This window comes from Natator depressus, chromosome 1 (genome assembly GCF_965152275.1).
Source record: "Natator depressus isolate rNatDep1 chromosome 1, rNatDep2.hap1, whole genome shotgun sequence".
In the NCBI taxonomy this organism is placed as follows: domain Eukaryota; kingdom Metazoa; phylum Chordata; order Testudines; family Cheloniidae; genus Natator; species Natator depressus.
In genome coordinates, this window is record NC_134234.1 from 37362613 (window position 1) to 37375344 (window position 12732).

Sequence of the window (12732 nt, forward strand, 5' to 3'; positions counted from 1 at the left end):
AGCAAGATGGCGGCACTGGGCAAGTCACTTAACCTTCAGTCTCTTCACTGCTAAAATGGGGGGGTAATCCATGGCTAGTTCACAGGGGTACTGCGAGGCTTAATGGACTCGTAAGTGTTTTCAAAACATTTTGAAGCTTTAAAGTCCTGGAAGTGATAAGTATCAGTTGTAAGCATCCACTTTATTTTAGAGGCTGAAAAAAAATCTATAGAAAGAACAGATCACTATAATATTTGCTGAAACATTTGGCATAATTTTATATATTGAATGTAGGTGTTCTAGAAGAGGAATAAAAGTAGGGGAGGTTGTTGTTAGCACATTTTGACTGATTCAAAACCGTTTTGGATACTGTTGTAATTTGTTTTTATAGAGGAGAGAATCATGCAGCACATTTATGTTTTACATGCAGATTTCTTGTTTAGTCAGCTCTAACTGCTGAAACTATAGCTCCATTTCATATCAAATTGAAGTAGAGCAAAATAGTATCCTAATGAATAGGAGCAAAATTATTCAGAATTTGTTATCCATTGGGAGATTACAAGGTGAGTTTAATGGTGTTATAGATGTCCCTGACTTGAAGTCTGTTTCATTTAAAGTTAATGGATTAAGGATTGGTATTTCCTGGATGTTTCCATGGGGTAGCTCTGAGAATTCACCTGGATCATGTTGTGATACAATAAACTGGAAACCTAAAAAAAAAAAAAAAAAAATTGAAATATAGGTCAGAAAAATCTGTGAGAGTTAATATAGATATTTAAACTAACTGTCCCACAGTTATACTTTGACCTATCATAGTTCTTTTCTCTTTACAATATTCACACATCGTAACTTTTTGTTGAAAAAAATCCGTATAATGCTGTTTTAAAACAACAAAGATTAAACTCAGAAACTCAGCACACTTGAACAAACCTGCTTAAAAAGTTCTGTTTGTGTTAGCGAGATGGAGGAAATTAGAATGAACAAAAACAACTTTAGGAAACATACCTTGCTAGCAGTGCTTTATTTTTTCTTTTATTCTGTACCATTGTTAAAAAATCAAATGCAAATACAGTCTAATTTTCCAACAATGAAAGTTATTCCCCTTTTCTCCTCCACAAGAATAAACTGTGGGCCAAATTCTACTTTCCCAGTGGAGTAACTCATTAGTAAATCTATAGAAGTCAACAGAGTTATTCTGGATTTACAGAGTGCAAATGAGAACAGAATTTGGCCCTTTATTTGTATCTTGGCCTTCTTTTGACTAGTCCCACCACACTTGTATGAGATGTTGCATATTAATACAGTCCAGATCACTGCATAATGTCTAAATAGAGCATCATTGTGAGAGCTGCTTTGTCAAGATGGCCAACAAACAGAAGAATGGTTCTTGCCTGACTTAACTAAGGCTTTGTCTACACATAATAGTTTCACAGATTTAACTAAAATTGTTTTTAAATCAATTTTGTTAAATCAATGCAAACCCCTGTCGGGGAACACATCAGCTTATAAATGGCTTATATTTATTTAGCTTTGGATTCCCTACCACTTCAGCAACTGTGTTGTCTGTCACTGGAGCAGTGATAGCATAACTGAGATATTTTTACATTGTTTTCTGTGATGACAGCATTACTGTTAATTAAAAATACTCAAGGCTTTTTATTTGCATCCTACAATCATTTTAATATTAGGCATCATTTTTAGCAAATTACATTAAAAAAAACCCCCACAACCCTGACCTCTTCCAGAATCAGTAGAAAAATCTAATTTTTTATACATCCCATTGCACTATCCAATGTCTCTTTACTAATGGCTAGATAATGCTGCCAGTACTAAAATGTCCTTGTAATTTCTAAACATTATAGATGACAATTTCCTAACTCAAAAAGTGTTGCAGCCACCACTGGAGGATTCTATATTAGACTTTGTCCTAACAGCTAAAGAGGAACTGATTACCAAACTAAATGTTAATGGTAGCTTAGGTACAAGTGATTATGACTTGATCACATTTATATTGTGCAAACTGAATAAAATCCAGACCAGTAATATATATATTTGGTGCTTTAATAGGGCCAATTTCACAAAGCTGAAAACAATTACGAGTCAAATCAGCTGAGAGGAAGAATTTAAATAGAAAAATGTTAAGATTCTTGGGAATTATTTAAGAACACCTTACTAGATGCTCCAAAAGCCACAATCCCGCAACTGAGAAAGAAGGCTGTGCTGGTTAAAAAAGAACCAAGTTTAGAGGGGAAGTGAAGACAGCTAAAGAAAATAACATACAACAAATGGAAGAAAGGGAAAGTTGATAGTAAAAAATATAAATCAGAAGTTAGGAATTGTAGAAAATTGATAAGGGAAGCCAAGGGACACAAGGAGAATTCCATGGGCAGCAGAAATAAGGACAAGAAGCAGGGCAGCTTGGGGTCTGGGGAGAGGAGGCGCAGCTGTGGCTGGCCTGGGCTCTGGCCAGCCCAGGGCTCCTCCAAGCAGGTTGGGGGTGGGGTTCAGGGCTCCACTTGACCCAGGGCTCCTCTGGCCATGGGGAAAGGGTGACTCAGGGCTCCTCTGGCCACGTGGGGGGAAAGGGGAACTCGGGGCTCTGGCCACGGGAGGGGAGTAGAGGGTCTCGGGGCTCTGGCTGCAGAGGAGGGCAGGGTGTCTCGGGGCTTGTGGATGGAAGGAGCAGAACCAGGGGCTAGCCTCCCTGAAGGGGTCTCCTCCCCCTACCCATGTAAGTTTGCTTTGGTACCACATGACATTTTGATTAAAAAAACTGAACTATATAAAATTAACATGGCACACATTAGATGGATTAAAAACTGGCTAACTGATGGATCTCAAAATGTAACCGTAAACAGAGAGTTGTCACTGAGCAAGTCTGTTTCCAGTGGAGTCCTGCAGGGATTGGTTCTTGGCCCTTCACTATTTAACATAAAATCATCACTGACAAAGTTTATAGATGACACAAAAATTGGGGGAGAGGTAAATAACAAAAAGGACAAATCACTGATTCAGAGCAATCTGGATCTCTTGGTAAACTGGGAGCAAGTAAACAATGTGCATTTTAATATGGTTGAATGTAAATGTATATGTCTAGGCACAAAGAATGCAGGCCATATTTACAGGATAGGGGATTTTATTCTGGGAGGTCATGGTGGATAATCAGCTGAACATGAGCTTCCAGTGTGACGCTGTGGCCAAAAGTGTGATTCTGGAATTCATAAAACAGGAATCTCGAGTAGACCGGTTATTTTACTTCTGTATTTGGCACTGGTGTAACTACTGCTGAATACTGTGTCCAGTTCTGGTGCCCACAATTCAAGAAGGATGTTGATAAATTAGAGAAGGTTCAGAGAAGAGCCACAAGAATGATTAAAGAAAACATGCCTTATAGTGATAGACTCAAGGAATTCAATCTATTTAACTAAACAAAGAGAAGTTTAAAGAGTGACTGGGTTAAAGAGTTACTGTCTGTAAGTACCTCCATGGGGAACAAATATTTAATAATGGGCTTTTCAAGCTAGCAGAGAAAGATATAACATGATCCAATGGTTGGAAGATGAAGACAAATTCAGACTGGAAATAAGGTGTAATTTTTAATGGTGAAAGTAATTAATAGTTGGAACAATTTACCAATGGTCAAGGTGCATTCTCCATCACTGACAATTTTTAAATCAAGATTGGATGTTGTAAAAGATCTATTCTAGGCATTATTTTGGGGGAGATCTGTGGCTTGTGCTCTACAGGAGTTCAGAGTAGATGATCACAATGGTCCCTTCTGGCCTTATCTACAAATAATCAAGAGATCCAACTGACTGAAGACTCTCAGGGATTTCAGACTTTCTCATGCACTTCTAACCTACCAACTGATGCTGTTACAATGTGTTTAGCATATGAAATAAATCATTTATTTTTTAAGGTTGGCTGCCACATGTGACACACCCCTGTTTAAAAATAATTGATTATTTTTGGAACTGGGTATGCCAGTTCTAAACATAACCCAGTTAGTGTGTCATGAAAATGTTTTAACATCCCCTGGCTTTGTGGAAAATGCTTTACTTTTTAAGGTGCTCTGCAAATTTTTTTCATATGTTAGGGTGAATATTACTATGGAATAATCTGAGAGATGCACTTTTTTGCAAAGTTCATTCCTTTATTCCAGACAAGCTGCTGATCAACTTTTGTGATACTTGTAAAATCCCTTGTACTGGAAGTGTTAAGTATGGATATAGCCCAAGTACCACACACACTGTGATACGTAAGCCCATACAGAACACAGACACGCCTTTGTCTGGTTGCCAACTCCCACCTAACAACTACAGCCAAGAATATGGTTTATTTAGTCCTAAAATATACTGGGTGCAAGTGCATTACATACATTAGTGATGGAGTCGCATATCAGCAATAAGCCACAATAATAAATTAAAATAAATCTTAGTACATCATCCCACGAGATTCTGTTTTGTGTATTTTTAGTTTAAAATAGTAGAGTATTCCCTTGAGTCTTTCAAATGGATAGATGGAGTATACAAGAATCTTCCTCACTGGAAAACTTGGAAAGCATAGCTCTTGCATATTTAAAACCAGGCCTTACTTGGATAGTAAGGTATTTGGGCCAGAGCCTGTCTTTTTTGTTCTGTGTTTGTACAGTGCCTAGCGCAGTTGGGTTCTGGTCCACAATTGGGAAATCCCAGGCACTACTATAATACAAATAAATAACATGCCTGTGAACCAACATATCTGGTAGGTCTAATTTTAGGTTTACTGGCCTGCTAATAGCAGAGAAAAAACATATAAAAAAAGAGAAACTAAATTACAGCATATTAAACCTGATTGTAAAAAGACGCGTGCATTACGAATAAAGATGATGCAGAAATTCAGTTTAAAAAAGACTAGAGAGATCAGAACTTGTTTGTTTTCTCAAAGATGAGCAATACTGATGTTTGGAGAAATATTAACAAATCAGATTGTAGAAGCAAATGTGTAAATCATAATTGGTTACAGTTGAGTTTAATAAAAAGGATTTGACTTTGAAGAGGCAAATATTTTCTGGAATTCTACATTCCATTTTCCTTTTCAAGTAATAGGTTAAAAATGACTTACACTTTTGATATTCATAACAAAGATTACCAGATCTTGATGATACTGATAAATATACTGATTTCTTAGTGAGTTTGTATGATTGGGAATTAGAATATTTTTGCCTGGAAGCTAAAGATAGTGGATATGGAAAAAAATAACTGACACAATAAACATGGAACATAGCTGCAATTTTTAAAGTAATTTTTGAGAGCAAGATTGTATTTGAAGCCATTTACCACAGCTATAGTTGGCACCACTTACCCTGGTAGTTAGCTGATGAGTTGCTTGTTGCAATTTCTTTCCACTGGCTAATATATCTAAGCACATTAAGTAAACACACATTCAGTTTAAGGTACAATTAATAAAATCCTGAAAATTAAACACAATTTTATTATTTTGGGGAAGTTAACTTTTTGGAAGCTAAAACATTTCCAAGAAGATCAAGGCCACAATAGAGAATAATGGAGGGAGAAGATTTAAAATGGGAGAAGCTGGGGATCATCAGGGCTCTATCATAAAGTCTTTCAGAGGGGAAAGAAAACAAACAAAAAAACCCACATACTTACTCTTCAAAGTTAAGTGCATTTGTCCATTGCAACAGTTCATCCACTTCCCATTCCATTACATTGTCTGTTCCTCCTTTCTCAATAGCATTGACGATGCCTTCTGCACTTCTCTGAATTAAGATTGTAGTGGTAGGGTCCTCTGTTTTGACCCGCAAGCTTCTTGCACGATACCTAATAGTGAAACAAGAATTTGTTATTGCAGGTTGCTTGGAACAGTTATATTTTCTGACGGTAAGAGGCACTATATCCCAACATATTGTCTTATTCTAGCAGAACCAACTAAGGATAACATGGGTGTTCTGTGAACTGAAATATTTTGTACCTTAGTCATTATTAATTGTGATTTAATGGTGACATAGTAAGGAGGGGAAGAGAATCAAGTATGTGTGTACACAATTTAAATATAGATTCTACTATTTTTTTCTTTTATCATTTTAATATCAACTATATTAGAGTTTTTATCCCAAATGATCCTCAAAGCGTTTTACAAAATGATATAACAATTATGTAGGCATCACCTTCTCAACCACCATATAGAGTGAGTTCTGGGTTTTTTAAACAGTACACCACACCATACACAACAATTTGTACACTGCATATACAACTGAAACAGAGATCTTCATTTCAGGCACATGAGAGGGTCAAAAAATGACGTAACTCCTAGGACAAGCTACTTTTATAAATATTTCCCTACCATTTTAAAGCACCTGTCTTGACCCCGTACATTAATTATGTCAGGACTATGCCTATGAGAAGGATAATCTAGTAGTAGCCTAGAATATATGAGTAGAAGAAAACCTGAGTATCCCATTTATGCTTTATATTCTTAGTTCTTGTCTTTGGGAAATTATTCCCCTTTGTTTAGGAAGGAGGATACTTGCAAGAACCACATGGGCCAACTTGCCTCTTCCTCTGAAAAGAATCATCATTCTTCATGCCTGCCCCATCTCCCAGTAATATAGGGAGAAAGAAATCACAAGGAAAAACTGATTTTTGTTGTTAAAGAAAACATTGTTAAACACCACAAACAATCCAACTATTTTAGGCTTTTTGAAATGATTTGCAAGCTCTTTGTGGTGAGTAATGTTATGATACTACATAAATGGAAGTAACTTTAAAAATTATACTACAAAAACAACTGTGTGTCCCCTTGCCTTTTACATATACAAATTTTGTTTGAATTATATCTCAGGTCAGAACGGGACAAAAGCTGAACTTCAACAATTTTCAAAATAGAGCTGTATTTCTTTCTTCTATCTCTGTGGGCTTATTCCTTTCTCTGGCAAATTCCCATTGACTTCAATAGACCTGAAGAAGAGCTCTGTGTAAGCTCGAAAACATGTCTCTCTGACCAACAGAAGTTGGTCCAATAAAAGAGATCACTTCCCCCGCCTTGTCTCTCCAAGAGACGTTTTGCCTGAGTAAGGAATGAAGGATTTAGCTCATTATTTTTTAAAAGCTCATTACGGTGACCCTGTGACACCCAGAAATAATCTCCTGCTTCATAGACTGTAATTTCGGATCAATTTCTTATCTTGTTTCTTTGGCTGGGGTAAGAGGAACTTTAGCATTCCCGTTACAGCAGCTTGTTGTGTTGTGCTGCTGAAACTCTGGTGAAAGTGGAGTCGTGTTCTCCTCCTCAAAGTGAGGGTAGCATTATGTTAGGCCTGATCTACACTATGAGGTTATGTCAGATTTAGCAGCGTTAAATCCGAATTAACCCTGCACGCGTCCACACAACAAAGCCATTTTTTCGACATAAAGGGCTCTTAAAACCGATTTCTGTACTCCTTCTCAACGAGGGGATTAGCGCTGAAATCGACATCGCCATTTCGAATTAGGGTTAGTGTGGACGCAATTCGAAGGTATTGGCCTCCTGGAGCTATTCCACAGTGCACAGTTGTGACCACTCTGGACAGCAATCTGAACTTGGATGCACTGGCCAGCTGTACAGGAAAAGCCCTGGGAACTTTTGATCCTCATTTCCTGTTTGGCCAGGCAAGCTCATCAGCACAGGTGACCATGCAATCCCAGAATAAAAAAGGAGCTCCAGCATGGACCGAACGGGAGGTACAGGATCTGATCGCTGTATGGGAAGAGGAATCCGTGCTATCAGAACTACGTTCCAAAAGACGAAATGCCAAAACATTTCAAAAAATCTCAGAGGCCATGAGGGACAGAGGCTACATCAGGGACACAACACAGTGCCGCGTGAAACTTAAGGAGCTCAGACAAGCGTACCAGAAAACCAAAGAATCAAACAGACATGCCGCTTCTATGCTGAGCTGCATGCAATTCTAGGGGGGCCGCCACCACTAACCCACCCCTGTCCGTGGACTCCGATGATGGGATATTCTCCGCCATGGCTGAGGATTTTGCAGATGGGGAAGATGAGGAGGAGGGGGACAAGCTTGGGGAGAGCACACAGCACACCGTTCTCCCCGACAGCCAGGATCTTTTTTATCACCCTGACTGAAATACCCTCCCAACCCAACAAAGCCGGAGAAGGGACCTCTGGTGAGTGTACCTTTTTAAATATAATACATGTTATAAAAGCAAGCATTTTTTAATGACTAAGTAGCCCTGAGGACTTGGGATGCATTCGTGGCCAGCGCTGCTACTGGAAAAGTCTGTTAACGTGTCTGGGGATGGAGCGGAAATCCTCCAGGGACATCTCCATGAAGCTCTCCTGGAGGTATTCTAAAAGCCTTTGCAGAAGGTTTCTGGGGAGAGCAGCCTTATTCTTTCCTCCATGGTAGGACACTTTACCACGCCATGCTAGTAGCAAGTAATCTGGTATCATTGCATGACAAAGCCTGGCAGCATATGGTCCCGGTGTTTGCTGGCATTCAAGAAACATCCCTTCTTTATCTCTCTGTTATCCTCAGGAGAGTGATATTGTTCATGATAACCTGGTTGAAACAGGGGAATTTAATTAAGGGGACATTCAGAGGTGCCCATTCCTACTGGGTTGTTTGCCTGTGGCTGAAAAGGAATCCTCCCCACAGTTAGCCGCGGGGGGGGGGGGGGGGGGCGGCAGGGGGCAGGGGGCATTGGCACTGAGCTGTTCGCGTTTGGCTAGCAGGGATCTTTCCTGATATCAGCCAGGAGGTTGGGGGAGGGGAAAAGCGATCATCCCAGAAAATTGGATGGGGGGAGGGGGTTAGTTTGGTTTCTGCTGCTGCACATTAACAGGAAAACTGCAGCACTAAATGGCCAACTCAACGGGCTTTGCTTGGCATGGGAAAGGAGGGGGCTGCTGTTATGAAGGTTGCAGAAGCCGAAAGACTATGGCTTACCATGGCCACCTGCATGCCGAATTCTGTGTCCCGGCCCTGCGTGTGTGATCTCTAACACCAAAGCCACAGGCACTCAATATAAGATGCAAAATGCAACCTTGTACCAAAATCACATGTGCTATGTAATGTGAATAGTGTTGTTCACCATGAAAGAGTATAGCCATTGTTCTGTAAAATGTATCTTTTTAAATACTTCACTCCCTTTTTTTCCTCCAGCAGCTGCAAATGTTTCAAGCCTCCCTCCTCTGTCCCAAAGGCTATCTCAGATAAGGCGGTGAAAAAAACGCATGCGCGATGTTGTTTGACATCACATGTTCTCTGAGCTCATGACATGACATGTTCTCTGAGCTCATGCAGTCATCCGGCACTGACAGAGCTCAGCAGAATGTGTGGAAGGACACAACAGCAGAGTACAGGACAGTGGCCGATGAACATGAGGAGAGGTGGCGGCAGGAAGATCAGAGGAGGCATGAGGCAACGCTGGGGCTACTGCGGGATCAAATGGACATGCTCTGGCGTCTGGTGGAGGTTCATGAATGGCAGCAAGATCACAGACTGCTGCTGCAGCCCCTGCTTAACCACCCTCCATCCTCCCCAAGTTCCATAGCCTCCTCACCCAGATGCCCAAGAACGCGGGGTGGGAGGCTCCGGGCACCCAACCACTCCACCCCAGTGGACAGCCCAAGCAACAGAAGGCTGGCATTCAACAAGTTTTAAAGTGGCCTTTTCCTTCCCTCCTACCCTCCTCCCACACCCCACCCGGGCTACCTTGTGAGTTATCTCCCTATTTTTATAATCAATTAATAAAGAATACATGTTTTTTAAATGATAGTGACTTTATTTCCTTTGCAAGCAAGCTGTGATCGAACGGGGGAGGGCGGGTGGCTTACAGTGAATTTAGAGGCAACCAAGGGGGTGGGTTTTCATCAAGGAGAAACAAACAGAAGTGTCACATAGTACCCTGGCCAGTCATGAAACTGGTTTTCAAAGCTTCTCTGATGCGCACTGCTTCCTGCTGTGCTCTTCTAACCGCCCTGGTGTCTGGCTGCGCGTATTCAGTGGCCAGACGATTTGCATCAACCTCCCATCCCACCATAAACTCTCCCCCTTACTCCACAGAGATTGTGGAGCACACAGCAAGCAACAATAACAATGGGAATATTGGTTTCGCTGAGGTCTGAGCGAGTCAGTAAACTGCGCCAGCGACCCTTTAAACATCCAAATGCACACTCTACCACCATTCTGCACTTGCTCAGCCTCTAGTTGAACAGCTCCTTACTACTGTCCAGGGTGCCTGTGTACGTCTTCATGAACCAGGGCATTAAGGCGCAGGCTGGGTCCCCAAGGATAACTATAGGCATTTCAACATCCCCAACAGTTATTTTCTGGTCTGGGAAGTAAATCCCTTCCTGCAGCCATTTAAACAGACCAGAGTTCCTGAAGACGCGAGCGTCATGAACCTTTCCCGGCCATCCCACATTGATGTTGGTGAAACGTCCCTTGTGATCCACCAGTTCTTGCAGCACCATTGAAAAGTACCCCTTGCGGTTTATGTACTGGCTGCCCTGGTGGTCCGGTCCCAAAATAGGGATATGCGTTCTGTCTATAGCCCCACCACAGTTAGGGAATCCCATTGCAGCAAAGCCATCCACTATGACCTGCACATTTCCCAGAGTCACTACCTTTGATAGCAGCAGCTCAATGATTGCATTGGCTACTTGCATCACAGCAACCCCCACAGTAGATTTGCCCACTCCAAATGGATTACCGATTGACCGGTAGCTGTCTGGCGTTGCAAGCTTCCGCAGGGCTATTGCCACTTGCTTGTGAACTGTGAGGGCTGCTCTCATCTTGGTATTCTTGCGCTTCAGGGCAGGGGAATGCAAGTCACAAAGTTCCATGAAAGTGCCCTTACGCATGCGAAAGTTTCGGAGCCACTGGGAATCATCCCAGACCTGCAACAGTATGTGGTCCCACCACTCTGTGCTTGTTTCCCGGGCCCAGAATCAGCGTTCCATGGCATAAGCCCGCCCCATTAACACCATGATCTTCAAATTGCGGGGGAACGCAGTTTTAGAGAAAAGTGTGTTCATGTCCTCATCACCGCACTGCCGTCGCCTCTTCGCCTGGTTTTTCAGGTGCTGGTTCTGCATACACTGCACGATAATATGCGAGGTGTTTACAATGGTCATAATTGCTGCGGTGAGCTGAACGGGCTGCATGCTTGCTGTGCTATGGTGTCTGCTCCTGCTCGAGCAACCCAGGGAAAAGGGTGCGAAACGATTGTTTGCTGTTGCTCTGAAGGACGGAGGGGCGACTGACCACATGGCTTACAGGGTTGGCTTACAGGGAATTAAAATCAACAAAGGGGGTGGCTTTACGAGAAACGGAATGGCCCCCTCAAGGATAGAACTCAAAACCTCAAGGATAGAACTCAAAACTGGGTTTAGCAGGCCGTTGATTTCACGGAGGGAGGGTGGAGAAAATGAATACAAAACAAATCTGGTCTATTTCTTGTTTTGATCCACTTCATCTATCTTTATACATCTTGCTGGCAGCAGACTGTGCAGTACGACTGCTAGCCATCGTCATCTCCTGGGTGCTCGGTAGAAGACGGTGCAGTATGACTGCTGGCCATCGTCATCTCCTGAGTGCTGATTAAAAGTGCACTGCTGGTAGGACTGAATCACCATGAGACGAAACTTAAAAGGGAAATGACCTGGCTGAGTCACTCCCATGTTTGCCCAGGTGCCCCTGACCTCATCGAGGTCGGTTAAAAGAGCACCCTGGACTACATCGACTACCAGTTATACTGCACTGTCTGCTGCCAAAAGGCAATAAACTGCTGCTGTGTAGCAATGCAGTACCGCGTCTGCCAGCACCCAGGAGACATATGGTGACAGTGAGCTGAGCGGGCTTCATGCTTGCCATGGTATGGCGTCTGCACAGGTAACCCAGGAAAAAAGGCACGAAATGATTGTCTGCCATTGCTTTCACGGAGGGAGGGAGGGAGGGCCTGACGATATGTACTCAGAACCACCCGCGACAATGTTTTAGCCCCATCAGGCATTGGGATTTCTACCCAGAATTCAAATGGGTGGCAGAGACTGCGGGAACTGTGCTACCTACAGTGCAACACTCCGGAAGTCGACGGTTGCCTCGGTACTGTGGACACAGCCGACTACATGCACTTAGAGCATTTGTGGGGGTGGGGGGACACACAATCAACTGTATAAAAACGCTTTGTACAAAACCAACTTCTATAAATTCGACCTAATTTCGTAGTGTAGACAAGGCCTTAGAGGTGATGAGGTGGGTACTGCATTACAATATAGACATATGTGAGCTTAATTCTGATGAATCCGTGTTAAGCTAATGTGTTTGGAACTGGTGATGTGCAGCACAATACTCTTATCCCTCTCGAAAAAACAAATAAGGGCTTGTATAAATCTATGGCCTATGTTATGGAGGAAGTCAGGCTAGTGGAGCTGATCATAGAGATTTCTCTGACCCTTAGAATCTGTGAATATGTTCCCATTTAAAACTCATACCTCTGGATGCTACATTTTTTCTAATAAATTAATTTTGTAGTAATCTTTAAAATAAAATGAATGTCCAGTTAAATGACATCCAGTGGTATGCCTGTTTGGTGATGGAGGCACTTGGGATTGCAATTGTGTACTTTTACACATGCCCACCTGATCCTGAAACAACGGTTAATGCCAAGGAATAATTTGTTTTCTCTCTTCAGAAAACAGACTATAAAATTTGGCCTACTCAAGCAGGGGTTATAAAAATGTTGATAT

The 12732-nt window shown here is 41.9% G+C and overlaps 1 protein-coding gene across 3 annotated transcripts in view; it reads right to left on the reverse strand.

Moving 5' to 3' along the window:
* Positions 1-232: 232 nt before the first annotated feature.
* C1H11orf65 (chromosome 1 C11orf65 homolog) overlaps positions 233-12732 on the reverse strand; it is a 29598-nt gene continuing 17098 nt past the window's right edge. For 2 of the 3 annotated variants that reach the window (XM_074957591.1, XM_074957581.1), the window contains exons 7-9: positions 5628-5798; positions 5323-5378; positions 233-689 (exon numbers count right to left, since the gene is read on the reverse strand). In XM_074957591.1, the coding sequence (XP_074813692.1) occupies positions 511-689; positions 5323-5378; positions 5628-5798 (406 nt within the window). In that variant the 3' untranslated portion in view covers positions 233-510. The remainder of the gene's footprint in view (positions 690-5322; positions 5379-5627; positions 5799-12732) is intronic. The other variant, XM_074957601.1, reaches the window with a different exon arrangement.